The 25,116-nt window shown below is 35.5% G+C and overlaps 1 protein-coding gene across 1 annotated transcript in view; it reads left to right on the forward strand.

Annotated features, from left to right (window-relative positions):
- GPC5 (glypican 5) overlaps nt 1-25,116 on the forward strand; it is a gene marked incomplete at its 3' end in the record, with an annotated part of 277,658 nt that overhangs the window by 46,828 nt on the left and 205,714 nt on the right. The window contains exon 2 of the mRNA XM_021710910.1: nt 11,289-12,016. Coding sequence (XP_021566585.1) covers nt 11,289-12,016 — 728 coding nt within the window. The remainder of the gene's footprint in view (nt 1-11,288; nt 12,017-25,116) is intronic.

Consider the following 25,116-nt stretch of genomic DNA (forward strand, 5'->3'; position numbering starts at 1 on the left):
CCAGGCGGGTCTTGAACCCGCGGGCTCAGGCAATCCACTCACTTCAGCCTCCCAAAGGCGTGGGATTACAGGCTGAGCCACCGAGCCCGGCTGAGAAAGTAAATTTCTATGGTTTAAACCACCAAATTCAAGGTAATTTGTTACAGCAGCACAGGAAACTAACAGGATTATTCTCCCTGGCTGGAGAAGGTATGCTCCTCTAGAAATATCCCCTTTGATGTGCCTTCCAGAAGATTCACTACCTGCTAGTCTTCTGTGCTATCATTTATCAGATTTCTGGTCATGTTCCCTTAGCAACTCAGTGTCATATTACCTGACTCTTTCTCTTGTCTTGACATCATTCTTGGAAACTACAACATCCACTTATCTATTCAATATTCTGTTCTCCATGAGTGCCCTTGATCACGTCCTTTTGCTTATTCAGGGAATTTCCTCCTGCAATTCCCATTCCACCTCACTCATCAGTTTATTCCTGTCCATATATGAATATCCCGTAAATATCTTCCTCCTCGAAAAAACAAAACCTTTTGACCTCATATCCCACTGCAGTGTCAGCCTTGGTTCTGTTTCCATTATGCCAAACGTTTGTAAGAAGTTGTCTATACGTTGCCTCAATTCCTGTTCTCTTTCGTGCTTCCATTCTGCTGAAGCAGCTCTTATCAAGGTTGTTAAAAGCCTTTCTCTTGTCAGTGTCCATGGTCAATTGTTATTCTTCATCTCAGTTGACCTCTTAATAGTATCTGACATGATAGATTACCTTCTTCTGCTTGAATAACTTTCTTCCCTTGATTTCTGGGACAACTTCTTTTCCCTACTTTCTTCTTACTTAACTGGCTTCTTATTCTCATTCTTCTCGCTGGTTACTCTTCTTTTCCTGAATCTTTCCTGTATTATCTATCTTTTCCCCTTAGGCTATTTTATCCAACGCTGTGATTCTCCATCTCAGTCACTTTCAGATTTAGATCAACAACCTCAGCTTTTCCTGAAACCCCTGTTATTTTATCTAACTCTATACTGATACACTTCATCTGAGTTTCCAGTTGGCATTTTAATCTTAACATGTCCTAAATAGAACTTTTAGTTTTTTGACCCCCACTTCACACACTGTTGCCAGAGTTCTCTTTCTCTCAATTAATGACATCATTGTGCATCCTGCCATTGAGGCCCAGGCTTCAGAGTTATCTTTCATTTATCTATTTCACCGAGATTCTCTTCCAAACAACAGCATGTTTGTTTTTGTTTTTGTTTTGCCTTGCCTTTGGTCTCACACATATGGCCAATGTGATCACTTGTCACAATTTTATACCACCACCACTACAGTCTAGCAGACCAATGTCTGTTACCCAGACTGTTCCCATAGCCTTTTAAATGGGCTCCCTGCTGTCATGCTTGCCCTGTCCAGAAGTTCATGTTTTCATACATCAACCACAGTGATCTTTTAAAATACAAACCAGATCACATTTCTTCCATGTTTAAAATTCTCTGGTGGCTTTCCATTACATACATAAAATCCAAATGCCATATTGTGGTCTGTGAGGCCATCTGTGATCTGCTCCCTGCCCAGTATTCTGATCTTTCTTCTCTCACTCACTCAACTCGAATCATAGTGATTTTCATCTGTTTTTGCAAAGTCAGCAAGCTTCTTCTCTTCAGCTCTTCTGAAACCATTAACCACTCATCTTCTCATAGCTGACTCTTTTTCATCATTAAGGTCTCCATTCAAATGATGCCTCCTCAGAGAGCATTTTCCTGCTTACCCTATCTAACATGGCTAATCTGTAGAAAATCACTTTGCCAAAATCAACTTTTTAGTTTGCCAAATGACCAAATATTATTTATAGTTTAAATATGTTGGGCAAATTCAGAAAGTTTCCTATTGAAAGTTAATTAAGCAGAGAACTTGCTTTTGATAGTTTTTCAATGAATTATGGACAAATTGATCTAGACCTCTGTAAAGCAGTATCCTTTCACTTTCTATCCTTTATCTTCTTTTTTCCTTTATAATACTTAACATAATAATACATCATATTTATTTGTTTTTATTCTTTCTCTTCTATAGAGACTAAGATTTATGAGGATAGAAACTTATGGCTTTTCAATTTTAGCTTTATGGTCTTGATGGGGTACTCAGAAACATTCATTGAATAGATGAATAAAGAAATGAGTATCAAAAGAAACTATATTGGAATACATTGAAGAGGAAATGGTCAATGTGCCAGTGGAAGTCAAAAATATAGAACATCCCATTTTCTTGAAGTGGCAAAAAGAAAAAATAAAGACAGGCATCATGAGGTAGTAGATTGAGAGCTTTGGTTTATTTAAGGAAAGGAAACTCATGTCTCAGACTATGGAAGTAACCAGCCCCCGCTAAAACAAAACAAAATCATAAAAAAAAAAAAAAACCCCAACAAAAAAGTAAAAACAGGAGAGGAAGGAGAACCAGCAATAACAGATACTGATTTATTTGTTCTGTATAAAAAATAGAATATAAAAATATATATAAAATAGTAAATAGGAAACTGTTAAATATAGCTGTTTTGTATTTCACAATTATGTTTCTGGGTTTATTTTAAGGACTATTAGAAAATTTGATTTAAAATCTTCACCCCACCATAATTCATGAAACAATCAACTATTGTTTGGCACTGATTTTATCTGTTACATAAGTGCTTAATTAAATTCAAATTTTTGCTAAAATCATATATTGGTTTTAAGAATATAAATGATTATAAAATAATATCAGAAATAAATATGAAGCACATGATGACCAAGTTAATGAAGAGAGAAATAAGGGAGGAGGAAAGTAGTGCTTATGTAGTACTTATCCTAGGATATAGATTAATTACCAATATGCTAATTCTTGGTGATACAGATTAATAACCCACTCACTATTTATTTGTATAGATGACTGATTTCTGAAGAATGATCTTATAAATCATACTGCATAACATTTTAAAGTATCATTAAATTAATATTCCAAAAAACTTATTGCATATTTTGCTTTTTGAAAAATGAGAAAATATGTAAATATAAGGAATAAATTCAATATAAACATTTTCAGGCTGAAGAACTAGGTGACTGTGTCTTTTATTTAAATATGCATGTCTTTAGAGTGGCTATAAGCATCTTCTGAAAATTAAAGAAATTATTAAATGCAATACTATTAAAACTATTTGAAAGCATAGACAAGATAGACAAATGGGACCTCATCAAAGTGAAAAGCTTTTGCACAGCAAAAGAAACTGTCAAGAGAGCGAGGAGACAACCCACAGAATGGGAAAAAATATTTGCTAACTGTATATCTGACAAGGCCTAACATCCAGGATTTACAAGAAGCTCAAATGAATCAAGAGGAAAGAAACAAACAACTCTACAAAAAAATGGGCAGAGGACATGAATAGACACTTCTCAAAAGAAGACATTTGAGCAGCCAAAAGATACATGAAAAAATACTCAGGCTCATTAATCATCAGAGAAATGCAAATTAAAACTACACGTGTCATTAATAAGTCAAAAAACAATAGATGCTGGCATGGGTGCAGAGAAAAGGAGATGCTTCTACACTGTTGGTGGGAGTGCAAGCTAGTCCAGCCTCTATGGAAAATAGTGTGGCAGTACCTAAGGGAGCTAGAAATCGACCTTCCATACAACCATACAATCCAGCAATTTCCCTCCTGGGAGTATACCCAGAGGATCACATATCGTTCTACAAAAAAGTTACCTGCACATGCATGTTCATTGCTGCTATTCATAATAGCAAAAACATGGAACCAACCCTACTGCCCACTGAAAGTAGACTGGATAAAGAAAATGTGGCACATACACACGATACAATACTGCACAGCTATAAAGAAGGAGAACATTATGGACTTCTTAGTAAATTGGATGGAATCAGAGACAATCATTCTTAGTGATCTATCACAGAAACAAAGAACCAAATACCACATGTTCTCACTCTTAAGTGGCCTTGAATATTACTCATAATAGCACAAGGAAGGAATCAGCAGTCATGAGACACTGCCAGGGGAAGGAGGAAGTGAGGGCATGTAACAACACAAAGTATACCTGATCCTAAACCAGGGAAGTGAGGACCAGCTGGAGGCCCAAACTTCACCTGCACATAGATTACTTATGTACCTAATCCTGACTTGAACACCACATCTTTAAAATAAAATCAAGTATAAAAAAGAACTATTCAAAAGCATTTTTGTTAAAAAATAGAAGACAGAATTAAAATTCATTGTAACATGTGTGAGAAAAACTAGTCGAGAAATTGCTTTTAAAAGAATCTACCTCCTGGAACTTTGGGAGGCTGAGGTGTGAGGATTGCCTGAGCCCAGGGGTTGGAGACCAGCCTGGGCAACTTGGTGAGACCTCGTCTCTACAATATATCAAAAAATTAGCCAGGCATGGTAGCGCCTGCCTGTAGTTCTAGCTACTTGGAAGGCTGAGGTGGAAGGATCGCCTGAGCCCAGCAGGTTGACGCTGGAATGGCCACGAGCGTGCCACTGCATGCCAGCCTGGGTGACAGGGTGCGATTCTGACTCAAAAAATAATAATAGTAGTAATGTACCTATTCATTTATCTATAATTTAATGCAGAGGGATACATAATTTCAGACACAATGTAGCTCTAAAATAGCAGAGTAGTTGTGAGTTATCTGTTGCAGTAACATAATCTGTGAATTGAAAATTATAATGCACAAAAGTGTAAATTAAGCCTGCAAACATCTCTTCAACCTAGATATACATTGTAAAATTACCTGATTATCCATGGTTGATAGAATTTAACCTTTTTCATCTATTTCATTGCTATATTTGAGGATATCAGGGTCTTAAATTATAATCGACAACTCAAATTTTGTATGTTGAAATGTTCATATATCAAAAATAAAATATATGAAAAGGGTCATAAAAAGTCTGTATATGTCATGCTGGAGAGGTTATTATGACAGCTATTTCATGATCATTACTTTTTGAAGTCAACTTTATTTTTAAGCCAATAAAAGCACTGTAAATATTAAATTTATCCTATTGCAAAAACCACCTGCATATGAATCTTCACTGATTGTGCAATTTGTCAAATTTAATTTTAAATCAATATCATCTGACTTTATCTCTGCTAGTTTTGTTTCAATTTTAGACCTTGCTTTAAGTGTCAGTAATCATTAATATATCTGATAAAATATCTTTAAAGGGAAGATAGGCTGGAAAAAATTGAAATAAAATTTCTACTTTTAGGTGTCTTGTCATTAAATCATAACAGAATATTAATGTTGAAAATTGAAGTAGATGCAGATAAACTTCATGCATTCCAATTTCACTTTTTAGTGAGATAATATATAAATGATTTTATGTATGGGTAAGTTAATTTTGCTCTATGGTTAGGAGGAATTATGTTTCTTATTCAAATAGTAATTAGATTGTAGCCTTTTATTCACTCTGCCATTTAAGCATTACAAAAAAATGCAGAAAATTATTTTGTTTTGATAGACTAGATCTGTTATCATTGAAAAGAAGAGCTTTTTGAAAGTTTAAATGAAAAACACAAAAAGAGAAAAAAATTGTTTTTACTAATCTATTTCTTAAGTTGCTTAAGCAAGACTGCTAAGTATTTGTTTTCAAGATGTGTTATTACAACTTTTAGTGCTTGAATAGAAAACTACTACTGGTATAGCTTGAGTGAAGAGTATTTCTTATACAGTAAAACTTTGTGACTGACCAGGCTCGGTGGCTCAGCCTGTAATCCCGCGCTTTGGGAGGCCGAGGTGAGTGGATTGCCTGAGCCCGCGGGTTCGAGACCCGCCTGGGCAACTTGGTGAGACCTCATCTCTACAATAAAAATAAAAAAGTTAGCTGGGCATGGTAGCACGCGCCTGTGGTTCCAGCTACTTGAAAGGCTGAGGCGGAAGGATCACCGGAGCCCAGCAGGTAGAGGCTGCGGTGGCCGGGAGCAGCCACTGCACTCCAGTCTGGGTAACAGAGTGAGACTCCAACTCAAAACAAAAACAAAAACAAAACAAAACAAAAAAAAGCTTTGTGACTTGTATCCCACATCTTTAAAATAAAATAAAGAGGATACAAAAAGAAAATAGAATAATAAATATACATCTTGGCAATCACAAAATAATGATATAACATTCATAAGCTTTGGAAATTATCCAGTTGCATAGTTGTTAAAAAATTGTTAAATAGAATAAACTAAATAATAATAAAAACTTTGTAATGAAAGGAGCTATATAGTTTCTTCTTAATAGTAAGTGGATATGATTAATTATTCAGCAGCTAACCTACCTTCGACCTATGAAAAATGATTTTATACGTCTATTATGCCTTTGAAGAATAGCAAATCTTTGACAATTATTTTGAAAGTATAAATTCTTGTTAATATTATAATGTTAATTCCACAAAATGGAAACATTCAATTCCTTGGTAAATATGTTATAAAAACATGGTGACAATTTTACAAATTCAGAGTTAATACAAACAACTATTTTTAGTAAATTCAACTTCTAATTTTCCATAAATTTAGTAATAAAATAATTCAATGGTTTGGCTTCTAGATTGTTTATTTCTCATATGTGTTTGCATGTTAAAGTTTTATGAAATCATTAGGACAAATTACTCACAAAATAATATTTATCCCTAAGTATTGAAGAATCAAATGTGCCTAGAACAGTAATCTACAGTTTTTTATTTATTGGATTTAAGAAATGTTTATGCTCACAAATATGTACTTACATAAGTTTATCAGCTGGAATGTTTTAATATCAGATTTAACACATATTGAAAGCAAAAAATAATTTTTACATTGTAATAAGCTAAAAGCAAAGCAAAAAAACCAACAAAATAAATACATTTTAAATATTTTTTTCTGCGTTTACATGCCCAGGAAATAACCAAAATGTTGATTGATACAGTCATTCATGTGTCACTTACCTACGAGAATATGTTCTGAGAAACATGTCATTAAACGATTTTATCATTATGCAAACATCATAGGGTGTACTTATATAAATTAGATGGTCTAGCCTACGACACACCTGGGCTATATAGTCTTGCTCCTAGGTTACAAACCTGTACAGCATGTTACTGTACTGAATACTGTAGGCAATTGTAACACAGTGGTATTTGTGTATCTAGACATATCTAAACATGGAAAGGGTAAAGTAAAAATAGAATACGAAAGAAAAAACAGTATACCCGCATAGGGCTCTCACTACGATTGCAGCTTGCAGGACTGGAAGTTGCTCTGGGTGAGCCAGTGTGTGAGTGGTGAGTGAATGTGAAGTCCTCGAACATTACTGTCCACTACTGTAGGCTGTAGAAATACTGTACTCTTAGGCTACACTATATTTATAAAAAAACATTTTTTCTTTAATAATAAATGAAACTTTGTTATAATGTTTTTACTTTATAAACTTTTTAGTTATGTTAAATTTTTGACTCTTTTGTAATAACAGCATAACACAAACTCATTCAACTGTACAAAAAATATTTTCTTTATACACTCACTCTATACATTTTTTTATTTTTAAATTTTTTATTTTTTGTTTTTTACTTTTTGAACTTTTTATTAAGAATGAATTCACAAGCACACACTTTAGCCTAGGCCTGCACAGGGTTGGGATCATCCATATCACCATCTTCCACCTCCACAACTTGTCCCACTGGAAGGTCTTCAACGGCAATGACACACATGGAGTTGTTATTTCTTATGGTAGCAGTGCCTTCTGGAAGTCTTCCCTTAGATTGTTTATTTTTAATTAAATTTTTTTTATTATTATAAAGATGTGGGGTACAATTCAGGGTTAGGTATACAAACGTTGATTATGCAGGCACCCTTGTGGATGAGGTGTGCCTCTTCCTCCCCTAGCAGTTTCCCTTAACTGCCAATCCCACCCCCCATCCCCTGACAGTTTCCCACTACTGCCAATAATCTCTTTCTAATAGTATTATAATTGTTCAAGCTCCACTTATGAGTGAGAACATATAGTACTTTATAGTTAACTTTTGTGCTTAAAAAAGTAGAAGGAATACACCCTAAAATAACAAAGAGTATAGTTTAGTAGATACTTAAGCCAGTAGCATAGTCATTTATTATCATTATCAAGTATTAGGATCTGAACGTAATTGTGTGTGCTTTGCTTTCAAATGACTGGCAGTGTAGTAGGTTTGTTTATACTAGCATCACCACAAACACGTAGTATGTTCCACTATGCTGTTACTATGGCTATGACATCACTAGGTGATAGAAATTTTTCAGCTCCATTATGTTATGGGACCCTGCAGTCTGTTGTTCACCAAAATGTAATTATAAGGCACACGACTGAATTTGAGAACATATAATCGCTCCCTAAATAGGCAGTAAAATCGATACACAGTTTGAGAGCTAAAATTTTAATACATGTGGTATTAAGGAAAAGTTTGACAATGTTACTGTAATGTGAGTCTTAATGTTTTTATCAGTTGTTTTTGTTATTTTGTTTTAAAGAATAAAATTAAATCAGAGGAAAATTAGTCTAAAATAAAACAAAAGTTTAGACTTTGTTCAGAAATTTTTAAATTAAATCTCAGAGAGTTATTAAAATAATTTGCAAGTAGTACAGAGTGGCCTTAAAAGATAGATAATAAATAACATTGGGAAGTAGCATACTTGATTTTATTTTTAGGGGATACTCCTAAGTAATAAATATATTCTCTTCAGTATTGCCTTCACAAAAATAAATGGATTGGCAAAACATATAGTTATGACTATTAAAACATAAACTCTGCATGTTCCTAAATCATTATGTTTTAAATTGTGTTGAAATTTATAAAGAAGCACTTTATTTTTGAATTTTAAAAAACTGCATGTCCTGGCATCATTTAGAGTTGGCAGAAATCAGATGATTTAATGACTATTGATAATTAAAATTATTTGTGACTTACCTCAAAATGGATAGCCACACACAAACTTCTGAGAATAATACATCTCCCATTTTAAGGAGAAACATATAAGCTTAGTAGTTTTATGTTGGTTCAAACCACAAAGGTCTCAATTCTATTTTCAAAACGCTCTCCTGTAGATCTGTGAAAGTAGAGTGTAGTGGCTGAGATTGCAGCTGTGGGATCAGGTTGTTGTGATAGAATGCTTGCAGGAAAACTCTGTGAGAGCAGAGAAAATAGTTGACACATATTTGCCATTTCCATGTTTTAGGCCAGGTCAAAAGAATCACCTGGGCTGCTTGTTAGATATAGATTCCTGGAGCAAGACAAACCTACTGAGTTACAATTCCTGGCACAGAGGCCTGGCAAACTATATTTCTCCCCATGACGCCCAGGTGATCAGACCAGTTGGAGAAACCTGACATCAATGCTGTCACATTTGGCAGAGCTGCGAATCTCAATTGAACCTTCATTTACTGTCCTGTTGGGTAACTACTTTGCTTATACTGTAGTGGGCACTAAAGATGCATAGATAACACAGGAGTTCTGCCTAGTTAACAATCTAGAGAAACTGTAGAACAGTATTATATATTGCACCAGGGTTGAAATAGCCTTTAAAAGATGCTGCCTTTGATTACAGAGTAGATGCACCTTGACAAGATCACACTAAAACCTGGAACCCAATGAGACTCAGTCTTAGACCAGTATCAGAATGCATAATATTGTATTCTTATTCATTTGTGCTCTTCATGAAAGTGTTTTTGTGTTTTATTTTTTTTTTAATTTATTGTAGAGACTAGACATGAGGTCTCACCTCGTTGCCTGGGCTGGTCTCGAACCCACAGGCTCAGGCAATCCACTCACCTTGGTGTCCCAAAGTTCTGGAATTACAGGCTGAGCTACCGAGCCTGCTGTACTTTTTGTGTGTGTGTGTGTGTGTGTGTGTGAGAACACTATGGTATATTCATGACACAGTTCTGCCTCATTAGTAGCTCTTCCTGCACCTCTGTTTTTTGTTATTCCATTTTATTTTTTTTCTACTGTTCTTCCATCTCTTTTTATAACATACTCAAACAGAGGTCTGAATACTAAATTATTGTGTGGTCTTTTATAACCTAATTAAAAATAACTATGAGATTGGGGTTATGGGAGATAAATTTATTGAGTATATTTTATAATTAATTATATATTGAGACAGTCCAGTGTCATTATTTAGCCTAATTATAAAATGTAATTACTGGTATAACCAAAGTGTTTACTGCTGCTTAATGCTATCATTTTGAAATACTATTTTGACTTGCTGATTACTTCAACTGCACCTTTTAAGATCTTCTCCTCTAATTTGTAGATAAATTATTCTTGGTTTTTTTCTTTTTTGTTCTGTGGAGAAATTGATTTGGGGCCATCAGTTACTTAAGTAAGAAATAAAATATCCCACAGTAAAGTCTTTGAAGGTAAGATGATAAGAAAAAGAATATAATTAATACAGTGGTCATAATTATTTTCATCAAATAATAGCACTCATGATTTTCCACTGCTTAACAATGTGTGATAATTTATGGGTAGTTTGATAATGAAATGCTTAACTTTATTTTTAGAATGAACATGCTAGGAGGTCTGAGGATTGTCAGGTTTTCCTTTGGGAATGTAGTATCTCTTTGTAGCTACTAGTGTGTAATCTACTAGCTTTAATTCTGAAAAAGAAAAATGATGAAAAACATGAAAAGGTGGTGAATCAGTATTTAATGTTATCATCTTTTATAAATAATGAACTCAGAATATGAAATAAATTTCTTGGTGACACCTTTTTCTATCATTAGTGAGTTATAAATAACTGTAGGATAAACTAAGAACCTATCATACATGTAACTTATTTTTGATTCCTATATTTTTTAACAAACTTTGATTCTAGGAAATTTGTCTATAAAACTTGTATGCTTTAGAATGGGTGTAGTGGCTCATGCTTGTAATCCCTGGAGGCCAAGGCAAGAGGATTGCTTGAACCCTGGAGTTTGAGACCAGAGCTTAGGTAACACAGGGAGACTCTGTGTGTACAAAAAAAATTTAGAAACTTAGCCTGGGATGGTGGTGTGCACCTATAGTCCCAGCTACTCAGGAGGCTGATGTGGAAGGATCTCCTGAACCCAGGTAGTTGAGGCTGCAATGAACCATGATGGTGCCACTGAACTCCAGCACAGGACAGAGTGAGACCTTGACTTGAATGAATAAACAAACAAACTTGTATATTGTATGTAACTGCCATTGTAGACTGTATTAAGATTTAAAACTTTAGATTATTTTTACCGCATTAAACTCATTTACTTTCTGAAGCAGATGGACAGTGTTAACATGAATACTAAGACTCTTCATTTTTTACCTTTGTTTGTGTTACAGAAACCCTTGAAACTCTCATCAGACAAGCAGAAAATTACACCAGTATCCTTTTTTGCAACACCTATAGGAACATGGCTTTAGAGGCTGCTGCTTCAATTCAGGAGTTCTTCACTGATGTAGGGCTCTATTTATTTGGTGCGGATGTTAATCCTGAAGAATTTGTAAACAGATTTTTTGACAGTCTTTTTCCTCTGGTCTACAACTATCTTATTAACCCTGGTGTGACTGACAGTTCCCTGGAATACTCAGAATGCATCCGGGTGGCCCGTCGGGACGTTAGTCCTTTTGGTAACATTCCCAAAAGAGTAATGGGGCAGATGGGGAAGTCGCTGCTGCCCAGCCGCACATTTCTACAGGCACTCAATCTGGGCATTGAAGTTATCAACACCACTGACTATGTGCACTTCTCCAAAGAGTGCAGCAGAGGCCTCCTGAGGATGCAGTACTGCTCTCACTGCCAGGGCCTGACTCTCAGTAAGCCTTGTATGGGCTACTGCCTCAACGTCGTGAGGGGCTGCCTGGCACACATGGCGGAGCTTAATCCACACTGGCATGCATACATCCGCTCATTGGAAGAGCTGTCAGATGCAATGCATGGAACATATGACATTGAACATGTGCTCTTGAACTTCCACTTGCTTGTTAATGATGCTGTGATGCAGGCTCACCTCAATGGACAAAAATTATCAGAACAGGTAAGTAGTCACTCCACATTTTTCATCTGACTTCTTAGAACTCAGAGATTAGCCATGATCTATATAAACTCTGCTGATGATTAGCACTTTATTATGTATTCAAAATTATGGCAGCTTAACAAATTTGTATTTCAGGAAATAGCAGAAGAATGCATGAGTTGGAATACTTGGTTCAGGATACAATATTTTTTATATCTTGCATTAAACCTTGATCGGCTAATATATCACTTTCTCCCCTCAGTAGAAGTCTTCTAAAAGGGTTAATTCAATAAGGCGGCCAGAGCTCAGGTTAAAATCACAGATGATATAAATTTGAATCTATAGTCTTCTAGTAATTAGCTACATGAAATTAGGCAAGTCTGTTTAGCTTCTTTGTGCCTCAATTTCCCTTTTGATCAAAAGAAAATAGTAACACATAACTTTGGAGGTATTCTTTTTTGGGAAGATAAGTATTATGTATGCCAACTACCTAGTATTGTACCCTGTACTAAAAAAAAAAAATGGCTAGGTATTGTTAGAATTTCAAAGGTATTCAGCTTTAAAATGGAAAATGCCAGTTATATACATGTGAAGTTAAGAGCTTGATAGCTTGGTGCTCAAAAGTGTTACTTGAGAGACTCTGTGATAATGTGATGATTTTTCAAAATGTGGTATATACACTGCCATAATGTGTTAGTCCTTCCTGGTAGGTTAAGAAGGCTTTAGAACAAAATCATCAAAAAGATGTGAGAGTTTTATTTATCCCATTTCCTATAGTACCATTTTTCTAAATATTCATAGTGGTAGTTCTCATAACCCATATAGTGAAATAGCACATCCTGCTGATGGTTCTACTGAATATTTTTCTCTGGAATAAAATTATACTTCCCAGTGCCAACCAAATACATCTCCCTATGCTGGCACTGATTTACTGAATTAATCAACATCCCCATCATTAGCTCTACATGTAAATTCCTTTAATTAACTAGTGATAGAAATTGAAGCTGGAAAGCTTTATGCCCAACCAACTTCTCCTCTTCTCTTCCTAACTTTCAGTGTCTTTTTAAGGGCCTGTGTGAGCTTATAGGATGCATTTATGCAAATTCGAGACTAGTTGTCTTTGGGTGGATTCAACATAGCACCCTATGCATGCTTTGTGAGCTGAGTTTCAACTTCTACTCCCTGCTCCATTCAGCTGCATGCCCCTATACAATGAATGAGGTTCCCAACTTGATGTAGTGGTCCTTATGTTTTTCTCCTCTCTTACCACTTTATGAAAATCACACATGGACTGGAACCTCTGGAGGGTACATAATAAACCAACTCAAAAGGAGGTGCAAGATCATTGCTGAGGTTTCAATTACTTCATAAGTTATGAAGAATAAAGCATTTAAATCCAGGAAACAAAATACACATATTGTGATCTTGAGTATATTCAAAAGGGAAGATAGGCAAAGAAATCTGAGATCAGCCGGGCTTGGTGGCTCAGCCTGTAATCCCCCGCCTTTGGGAGGCTGAGGTGAGTGGATTGCCTGAGCCCATGGGTTCGAGACCCGCCCGGGCAATTTGGCGAGACCTCATCTCTACAATAAATCAAAAAATTAGCTGGGCTTGGTAGCGTACACCTGTAGTTCCAGCTACTTAGAAGGCTGAGGCGGAAGGATCGCCAGAGCCCCAGCAGGTCGAGGCTGCGGTGGCCGGGATCGGCCACTGTACTCCAGTCTGGGCGACAGAGTGAGACTCCAACCCCCCCCAAAAAAGAAATCTGAGATCAAGTCCAGGTTTGATTATTAATTTGGGGCATGGCATTTAATGTCCCAGGTCCAGAGCTTTCTAAGATACATAAGTGAATAGATTTTTAAAGATAATTTTTATTATGTATTTTGGAAACCTAGATGACCTTTTCGTATCCTTAAAACAATCATGCAGAAAATTATCTGCTTTTCCTGGTTCAAAGACAAAAATAAAACAGGTTTGTAATGGACAGGAATGTTTTTAAATCCTGAGTTTGATACCCATGAGTCACGTGGGCTGGGCAGGCTACTAAAACCTTTGAGCTTGTTTGTCTGTTGTGAAGAGGAAGAGAAAAGTGGTTAAAATGTTGGTCAGACTCTGACATTGGTAGGTACTGGGTACCCGATGACCTTGCCCTTTTCTCACCTTTTTTCTAAGGCTGACCCTGAAGCAGACTTTGGTGAAGAAGGTCACTTTAGTATATCAAAGTATTAGAACAGGATTGGTGTTTTACAAATAAGTTTTACACAAACCTTTTTTTTTTTTTTGAGTTGGAGTCTCACTCGGTCGCCCAGACTGGAGGGCAGTGGCGGCTCCCGACCACCGCAGCCTCGACCTGCTGGGCTCCGGCGATCCTTCCGCCTCAGTCTTCCAAGTAGCCGGAATTACAGGCATGTACTACCACGCCCGGCTGATTTTTTGATTTATTGTAGAGATGAGGTCTTGCTGCCCAGGCGGGTCTCGAACCCGCGGGCTCAGGCAATCCACTCCCAAAGGCACGGGATTACAGGCTGAACCACCGAGCCCGGCACAAACTTTTATCATATGGAACTCCTTGGAGGATTTTCAATGAGCAGTCTTTTCCTAAGCAAATAATCTGATTTCATGTCATTAAGTAATCCTGTAACTATCCTGAGAAACATCAATTATTACTAATAAATTATAGGTTCTTTTCTAAATAAAACAACTGAGATTCTCTTTTTTACTTATGGGAGTAGAAGAAGAAACTAACTTGAAATTCCTTGAAAATTGACCCATTAATATTTATTTCTGCCAACTTCAAAGTGATTTATAAGCTCTTTATCAGGCTTTGATAACTAGTTCACACACCGATGAATTTAACAAACTCAAAATTACTGCAGAGCCAGCAAATAATGATTTTCTCACATTCCCAAAGCAATCTCTGAGATCTAGTAGTTCCAAGTCTAGTCCTCAGTAAATACATATTTTCATTTTAAAAAATCCACGGAGGTACCTGATATATATTACTTCTGTTGGATGAATTTCAACTGGGAAAAAAAAAAGTTTAGTTTCCTGAGAAAAAAATCATAAATATCTTATATTTGGTAAATGCTTAAAGAAACAAAAGTCAACTTGTAAAAGAGTATTTCTTAAATTTCATAATCTGTTGATTAATTAAGATAAAACTTAATAAAGAAGAAACAGAGAGCCAGAAAAGCAGGAATTAAAAACACAGGTTCTAGTATCAGACTGAATTTCACATCTTTCTCTACAATTTATGAATTGTGAGTTTGTGCATTTGAGCATTTTATCTTTATTTACTTCAGTTTCCCCTTTGGTTACGTGGGCCAGTATAATACCTGCAAGGAGAGGTCTTATAAAATGAGCTTGTAGACTTAGATTAACATCTTGTTCCTGGTAAGTGTTTAAATTCTGCTAATCATTATCACATTATAATATTTATAAGTAATTCACTGATTTCTCTGGTGTTTTAAATGCTCCCAAAGTAAACACCCTTTTCTTAGGGGGTGTAGAGATAAAAAAAATATTTTAAATAATAATTTAATATAAACAAATAATTGTAAAGATTTTTATAAATAAAAAAATGATGTTTTCAGAAAATATTATGCAAATCCCTAATGTGTTTTATATAGTACTGAATATAGACAGATCACCCTCTTGCTAATAGATCATGTATTCATTTTGTAAATAAAAACTGGATATTTTTGAAATTCTGTTTCCTATTAATTGCATTAAATATATTATTTCTGTTTATAATTTAACACTAACACTAACTTATCAAAGGCACAAGTCATAGGATCTGAGTTAATTTCTTTGTTTCAACAAGTTTAAAATGAAATAAATGTTTCCAGGAAACTCAACTAAACATTCATTCTATACAGCTTTAAAACAAAAAAGGGTTTTTTTTTTAAGTCTATGATAGGATCAGAAGCATAATTTCCTACAAGAAAAGTCCTATTCTATTTTTTCTTTTAGATAATCAGTTTTTTACTTCTTTTACCTATGCAGTATTTGTAGAGTTTCAGCTGGTTGCATCCAAATTACTTTAGGATCACTATATAATTTCATTCATAAAACCTATCAAAATTGACTTTAAGGTGAATTGTACACATAATTGTATTTGAATTAGCTGTTAAGAAAACTAATATCTCATCACTTCCTCTGTACACAACTGACATTTGTCTGAATCTATAGAACGTAAGCATAGTAAATGTATGTGCTTCTATGTGTTTATACCGTTATAGAAAAATTTAAAAGAAAAATGTATTTTATAATGTTTTATGCATTTTTTTCTGAAATATCACTGTGTATGAGATTTTACAAAAATAGGGACTAGGAAACAAAACGTTTGGAGCAGAATACTTAAAATCTCAGTTTCCAAATTAACCCAGTTATAATATAATGCCATTTTAAAAAATATTTTAAACTTAGTTATCTAAACAGAAAACCTTCTATAGAAATGTAACACATGAAGTTGACAAAAATTCTGACATTTGCTTAGTGGCAGTCCATGTAGTATGGTGTGGGGCCTTTTGAGTGATAAAGAAGAGGTGGCAGAGTGCATACACTTTTTTTCATGACACTTTGACAAATATAATAACACTAATATGCCCTTCTCCCGTGACATGCATCGACACGCAAACACACACACATTATTGTATATAATTTCAAGATTTTACAGGTTCTGTGATACCACAGACTTGAGGGTAAAGACTACCCTGGGTTAAAGAAAGAAAAACCTCATCGTCAGGGTGAAATGCTGTGATACCAGAGTTGGTTCCTTGAGTTTTAGAGAAGTTTAAACATGGCTGTAATTATTTTGAAAGCAGTGTTAGATCTGTAGAGTGTGTTCTTTTGATCATGACATAGATCAGAATGCATGAACTTTAGACAGGTAAGAGATAAACAAAGTACAATCTTTGAGGTTTCTCTGGGTTCCATAGTACATAAAAAGCTGAGAAGGCATTATTTCTGAAGGAAACTTTTTTAAAGTGCTTTTATTTATGCACATATTTGTACTTAGCTATCATAGAGTAGACATTGGTGATCAAAGGTTGTATGTGAGTTAATTCATGGACAGAGTTTGTGGGTGGTTCAATACAACTTTGTTGAAAATGCATTCATAATGTGTTGGAAGGTATAATTTTTACTCTTGCCTAATTTTTGTTTAGCTTTTGTGGTGAGTTTATGTTGAATTTGTGATTTAGTATATTGCTGTTCTGAGAATTAAGACTAGAACTTGACAAAGGAAAGGGATAGCTTGAGAATTAAACTTATAACAATTGAAAGAGGAAAATATAAGGTCCTAGGGTAAAAGATAACGCTGAAAGAATTCAATCAACTGGTGACTTTGGTTTATAGAAAACTCTATAAGCTAATAAAGAAGAGATGAAAGATTCATTAGATCATGGGAAAGCCATTCAGTCCAACTCACAGTTCTACCTTGACATCACTTCTAAAGGTTTTTGCCCACTGACTGCTGGTCACTAAATAGTGATAGTAAATTTGTTATTTCAGAAGTGGCCACTTTAAGCACCTAGTGACAACTGGTGGTTTCCTTTTTCAATGCTAGGCACATTTTATTCTTTTCAGATAAGGAATGAGGTATTTTCTAATTGGAGAAAAGCCAAAGGGTAATTTCATTGTGAATTGATTTTCTATTCAAGTAAATATTTATACTATGCTGAGGTAGTTCTATAACATTTCAGCTTCTACTGCTAGGGATTTTCTTCACGTGCCTGATTAGAGCTTAATTCTTCTTCTTCTAGGGGTTTGTCTTCTGCATGTGTGGGTCATGAGGATGGGGTGGTGATAGTGGTTAGTAAATCCAACTTGGCATTTGGATAACCTCTCCTGAGTTTGCAATGATTGGCAGTGGTCAAAGACGATGAAAATCCATGTATTTTACATGAGGTCAAACCAAAATTCTATAGGGACATGTTGGATAACAAGCTTGAATAATTTTAATAAATATTTCATAGGACTTTGGCAATGTTATATGATTAAATTTGTGATTTATCTTTCTGAGAAAGATGTGGCATGAGTTACTTGAGAATAACTACTGATAATCATACTTCCTTACTTCGACCTGATTTTCCAAGAGAGGAAACATTATTAAATGCCTTTGAAGATCTAAAGGTATATAAAGCAGAATCTGGGCAAAGATCTCCTAAAGCAGTGAAACATCACTTTGTGGACATCTCAAGTTGTTGGAAAGTTTATGGTGAATGAATATCTACATCTTAAACTGCCATCCGTGCTACACAAGAATGAAATATTCAAAGCTAAGGATTAAGTCTTGCCTCTTTCCTTGACATCTGTTTTTCCAGACTATTTATTCCCATTTTATTTTAAATTTAAAAGGTGAAAATATCCCTATGTTCTTTCTGAATGTATATGTCAAGTGTGCATTTGCTTTTGTTAAGTTATTGAAGTTTCTCTGAGCTAACAAAACTCTTATCTCAATATTATGAGTTTTTTGTCTCCTAGGAATAAGATATTTTTAATAATACCCAGTGATTCTTTTGAATTTTTCTGAAATAATTTCTGCTTAAGATGCATCACTGATGTTTTCAGCTGCCTTGGAAATACTTTCTGCTACTTTTGTGGGTAGCAGAGCAAATTCTCTCTAAATTTGGATAGTGCATAAAACCTTGTGTGTTTCTTGCAGTTTATTTCAGTTTCTATCTAAGTATACATTATCAAATAAATAAATCAAGCTAAATAACATATCTATCACCTCACATACATGTTTTTGTGAGAACATTCGAAATCTGCTCTCTTTTAACCTGGGCAACATAGTGAGACCTTGCCACTACAAAAAAAATCAAAGAATTAGGCTGGTTGTGATAGTGCAACCTGTAGTCCCAGCTACTCAGGAGACTGTGGTGGGAGATACCTGAACCCAGAGGATTGAGGTTATTGTGAGCCATGATCATGCCATTGAACTCCAGCCTAGGTTACAGAATAAGATCCTGACTAAAAAATAATAATATAAATAAAAATGAAAATATACTGTCTTAGTAATTTCAAGTGTATAATACATTAACATGTACAATATATGCTGTTGATATATCAAGTGCACAATAGCATTATATTTGCAATGCTGTACAATAGAGCTCCAGAATGTATTCCTCCTGTCTCACTGAAACTTTGTGTCCTTTGACCAACATGTTCTCATTTCCTTCATAGCTGACCCTAGCCCCTGGCAACCATCATTCTACTTTTGGCTCCTACAAGTTCTTCTTTTTTAGATTTCACATGTAAATAAGATTCATGCAATATTTGTCTTTCTTTGCCTGGTTTATTTCACTTAGCATAATGCACTCTAGGTTTATCCATATTGTTGCAAATGACAGGATTTCCTTCTTTTTAAAGGCTGAGTAGTATTCCATTGTGTGTGTGTGCCACATTTTCTTTATCCATTAATCTGTTGATGGGCACGTAGGTTGATTCTGTATCCTGGTTACTGTGAATTGTGCTGCAACAAACATGAGAGAGCAACCATCTCTTCCACATACTAATATCATTTCCTTTGGATATATACACAAAGGAGGAATTGCTGGGTGTTACTTTTATTTTTAATTTTTTGAGGAACTGCCATATTTTGTCCATAATAACTGTACTAATTTACATTTCCACCAGCAGTGCACAAGGCTTCCCTCTTATCCACATCATTGCCGACACTTGTTATCTTAAGTCTTTTTGAAAATATCCTTTCTAACATGTGTAAGGTAATACCTCACTATAGTTTTTGTTTGTATTTTTCTGATGATTGGTGGTGTTAAACATTTTAAAAATATGCCTGTTGGCCATTTGCATGTGTTTTCTGAAGAAATGTCTATTCAGATCCTGTGTCCATTTTTAATTGGGTTATTTGCTTTTTTATTATTGAGTGATTCAGTCCTTTATATATATTGGATATTAACTACATATCAGATGTATGGCTTGCAAATATTTTCTCCCATTCCATAAATTGTCTCTTCACTCTGATGCTTGTTTCCCTGGCTGTGAAGAAGTATTTTAGTTTGATGAAATCTCATTTGTCTATTATTGCTTTTGTTATTTATACTCTGAGGTCATTATCCCAAAAATCTTTGCCAAGACAAGTGCTAAAAACTTTTCCTCCCTATATTATCTTCTAGTACTTTACAGTTTAAGATCTTATGTTTAAACTTTTAATCCATTTTGAGTTGACTTTTCCTTGTGGTATGAGATAAGGGTCTAATTTCATTCTTCTGCATGTCATTTTAGTTTCCCAAAAACACTTATTGAAGACAGTCCTTTCCTTATTATGTCTTTTTGGCAGCATTGTCAAAAATTAATTGACTAGAAATATATGGGTTTATTTCTGGGCTCTTTAATTCATTCCATTGTTCTATATGTCTGTTTTATATTAGTACCTTGTTGTTTTGTTTACTATAACTTTGTAGTATGTTTGTATACTATCAAAAAGTAGTCTGATATCCCCAGCTTTGTTATTTTTGCTTAAGATTGCTTCGGCTATCCAGGGTCTATTGTGGTTCTATACAAATTTTAGAACTGTTTTTTCTATTTGTGTGAAAAATGTCACTGGAACTTTGATAGAGATTGCATTGAATCTATAGATGGATTAAAGTGGTAAGGACATTTTAACAATATATTTTTTTTAATTATAAAGATGTGGGGTACAATTCAGGGTTAGGTATACAAACGTTGATTATGCAGGTGCCCTTGTTGGTGAGTTGTACCCCTCCCTTCCCTAGCAGTTTCCCTCAACTGCCAATTCCACCCTCCTTCTCTGACAGTTTCCCACTAATGCCAATCCCTTCCTTATAGTATTAAAATAATTGTTCAAGGTCCACTTATGAGTGAAAACATATGGACTCTATTCTTTGTTTCTGTGATAGATCTCTGAGTATGATAGACTATAAATCCACCCAAGTTGCTGTAAAGTCCATATATTTGTCCTTCTTTATGGCTGCATAATATTCCATTGTGTATATGTACCACTTTTTTTAATTCAGTCCAGCTTTGATGGGCAACATGGTTGGTTCCATGTTTTTGCTATTGTGAATAGAGCTGCAACAAACATACGTGTGCAGGTATCTTTTTTGTAGAATGATTTGAGTTCCTCTGAGTATATTGCCAATAGGGGAATTGCTGGGTCATATGGAGGATCAATTTCTAGTTTTTTAAGAAATCTCCACACTTTCTTCCACATAAGTTGCACTAGTTTCAATCCCACCAGCAGTGTAGAAGCGTTCCTTTTTGTCCACATCCTCCCCAGCATCTGTTGTTGTTGTTTGTTTTATTAATGATGACCACTCTTAATGGGGTTAGGTGGTATCTCAGTGTGGTTTTGATTTGCATTTCTCTGATGATGCGTGTGGCTGAACACTTTTTCATGTATCTGTTGGCTGCCCGTATTTCTTCTTTTGAGAAGTGTCTATTCATGTCTTTTGCCCACTGTTTGATGGGGCCGTTTGGTTTTTTTTCCTTTCGGCACATTTGAGTTTCTTGTAGATCATAGATGTTAGGCTTTTATCAGATATACAGTTGGCAACTATTTTTTCCCATTCTGGGGGCTGTCTTCCTGTTCTCTTGATGGTTTCTTTTGCTTTGCAGAAGCTTGTTAGTTTGATGAGGTCTCACTTGTCTATCTTATATCTTAAGGGATGGATATTTAGGGTTCTGAACAGGAATTAGGTTGCCAGTTCCAATTTCCATAAGGGTGTCTCTTGCGTTTTCTAAGGTTCTTATAGTTTGAGGTTTTATGCTTAGGTGTTTGATTCATTTAGAGTTAATTTTTGTGTATGGTGATAGGTAGGGGTCCTGTTTCAATCTTCTGCATATGATCAGCCAGTTTTCCTAGCACCATTTACTGAATAGGTTCTCCTCTTCCCAGTGTTGTTGGAGACTTTGTCAAAGATGAGTTGGGTGAGAAATTGAGACTTTGCTTCCCAAATCTCTATCCTGTTCCATTGGTCTATATGCCTGTTCTTTTACCAATTCCAGGCTATTTTGATTACTGTAGCCTTATAGTAAAGTTTGAAGTCTGAAGTGTTATACCTCCTGCTTTGTTTCTTTTGCTAAGGATTGTTTTGGCTATTCGTGGTTGTTTATGTTTCCATATAAATTTCTGTATTGTCATTTCCAGGTCTGAGAAGAATGATTTTGGTAACTTAATGAGCATTGTGTTGAATCTGTAGATTGCTTTTGGTAGGAAGGACATTAACAATGCTGATTCTTCATATCTATGAGCATGGGTTGTTTTTCCATTTGTTTATGTCTTCTTGGATTTCTTTGAGCAGTGTTTTGTAATTCTCATTGTAAAGGTCTTTCACTTCTCTGGTTAGGAAGATGCCGAGGTAATTCATTTTTTTGATGGCTATTGTGAATGGGATTGTTCTTTTAATTTGGATCTCTGTCTGCTTGTTGTTGGTGCATAGGAATGCAACTGTCTTTTGCATGTTTATTTTGTACCCTGAGACTTTGCCAAAGTTCTTTTTCAGTGCAAGTAGTTTTTTGACAGAGTCTCTTGGGTTTTCAAGGTATAGGATCATATCAGTAAAGAGGGATAACTTGACTTCTTCTTTTTCTATTTGGATGCGCCTGTTTTCCTTCTCTTGTCTAATTGCCTGAGCTAGGACTTTCAACAAAATGTTGAGCAAGAGTGGGGGTGAGAGTGGGCAATCTTATCTTGTTCCAATTTTCAGGGGAAATGTTTCCAGTTTCTGTCCATTTAGCAATATGTTAGCTGTGGGTTTATCATAGATGGTACTTACTATTTTGAGGTATATTCCTTCTATACCTAGGTGCTTGAGAGTTTTTATCAAGAAGCGTTGCTGGATTTTATCAAAAGCTTTTTCTGCATCTAATGAGATAATTAGATGATAATCTTGTTTTTACATCTGTTTATGTATTTAATTACATTTATGGTCTTGCAAATGTTAAACCAGCCCTGCATCCTTGGGGTGAAGCCGACTTGGTCATGGTGAATGAGTTTTGAGATGTGTTTTTGGATCCGATTTGCTAGAATCTTATTGAGGATTTTTGCATCTATGTTCATAAGGGATATTGGCCTATAGTACTCTTTTTTTTGTTGGATCTTTACCCGGTTTGAGTATCAGTGTAATGTTTGCTTTGTAAAATTATTTGGGGAGAATTCCATCTTTCTCAATTGTCTGGAATACTTTCAGTATGATTGGTGTCAACTCCTCCGTGTACGTTTTGTAGAATTCTGCTGGAAAGCTATCAGGTCCAGGGGTTTTTTTTGGTAGGTAGTTTTTGTATGACAGAGTCAATTTCCTGGGTTGTTATTGGTCTATTTAGTGTCTCAATGTTTTCTTGTTTCAACCTGAGGAAGTTGTGTGATGTCAGAAAGTCCACCATTTCATTTAGGTTATAAAGTTTGCTTCCATATAGGCGTACATAGTAATCTCTGATAATCCTTTGCGTTTCTTTGGGGTCAGTTGTGATTTGATCTTTTGTATATCTAATTGTGTTTGTTTGGGCTTTTTCTTTCTTTTTCTTGGTCATTCTGGCTAGAGGCCCATCAATCTTGTTAATTCTTTCAAAGAAACAACTTTTGTTTTGGTGATGTTTTCTATATTTTTGTCTTCTATGTCTCATATTTAGGTTCTTGTTTTTGTGATTTGAATTCTTCTGATAAGGTTGGGGTTTTGGTGGTCTTCTCTTTCTAGCTCCCTTAGGTGATTTGTTAGGCTCTCCACTTGTGATCTTTCCGATTTCTTGATGTGTGCTCATAGAGATATAAATTCCCCTCTTAGAACTGCCATGGCATGACAAAGGTTTTGGTAAGATGTTTCTTCATTTTCATTTGTTTCCAGGAATCTTTTTTTTTTTTTTTGAGTTGGAGTCTCACTCTGTCACCCACACGGGAGTGCAGTGGCCGCTCCAGCCACCACAGCCTCGACCTGCTGGGCTCTAGCCATCCTTCTGCCTCAGCCTTCCAAGTAGCTGGAACTACAGGTGCGTGCTACCACGCCCAGCTAATTTTTGATTTATTGTAGAGATGAGGTCTCGCCAAGTTGCCCAGGCGGGTCTCGAACCTGCAGGCTCAGGCAATTCACTCACCTCAGTCTCCCAAAGTGCTGGGATTATAGGCTGAGCCACTGAGCCTGGCTTCCAGGAATCTTTTAATTTCTGTTTTGATTTCAGTGTTGATCCAGTTGTTGTTTGGCATCATGCTGTTTAGTGTCCTTGTCTTTGTGGGCTTTGGGGAAATTACAAAATTTTAAAATGGTGTTTATATGTATTTTTCTTCCACTGTGACCTGAGAATGTGCATGGTAAGAGTTCAACCTTATGGAATTTGTTTATGCTTGATTTATGGCCAATGATGTGATTGATCTTGAAGTGCCTTCCTTGTGGTGATGAGTAGAATGTATATTCTGTGGTTGTTGAGTGGAATAATCTGTAGGTATCTATTAAGTCCATTTGGTCCAGTGTCCAGTTTAGGTTCTGGATCTTCTTGTTGATTTTTTACCCCTTTGATTATCTAGGGCTGTTAGTGGTGTATCCAAGTCCCCTGCTATAATAGTGTTATAGTCAATATCTTTTTTTAGTTTACTTAGTAGTTGCTTTATAAATGCTGGTGCTCTTGTGTTGGGTGTATATGTGTTAGGATAATATTTCTTGTTGATAGATTGAAACTTTTATCATTATGTAGTGTCCTTTTTCATCTTTTTGAATTTTTGATAGCTTGGAGGTTGTTTTGTCTGACATTAAGATCCAACTCTTGCCTTTTTTTGTGATCCCTTTGCCTGGAAACTTATTTTGCGTCCTTTCACTTTGAGTCTGTGTGCATCCCTTGTAGTGAGATGAGTCTCCTGGATGCAGCAAATAATTGGGTCATGGTTTCTTATCCAGTTTGCCATTCTGTGTCTTCTCAGTGGTGCATTTAGTCCATTCACATTCAGGTTGAATATTGAAATGTGGTTGTTTATCCCTGTCATGAGGTTCTATTTAAGGTTTTTTCTCTATTTTCTTTTGGCTTTGGGGTTGTTGTATGTGTTTGTTTTCAAGTTTCTTGTTGCACTATCTTCTCTGTTGATTCTGTGCTCTGCTGTTCTCTTGGGAAGAGTGTGGTCATTCTTTTTTTTTTTTCTTTCTTTCTTCTGT

Source organism: Carlito syrichta, unplaced genomic scaffold, assembly GCF_000164805.1.
Source record: "Carlito syrichta isolate Samal-C Ts95f unplaced genomic scaffold, Tarsius_syrichta-2.0.1 Scaffold301642, whole genome shotgun sequence".
NCBI classification, from domain to species: Eukaryota; Metazoa; Chordata; class Mammalia; order Primates; family Tarsiidae; genus Carlito; species Carlito syrichta.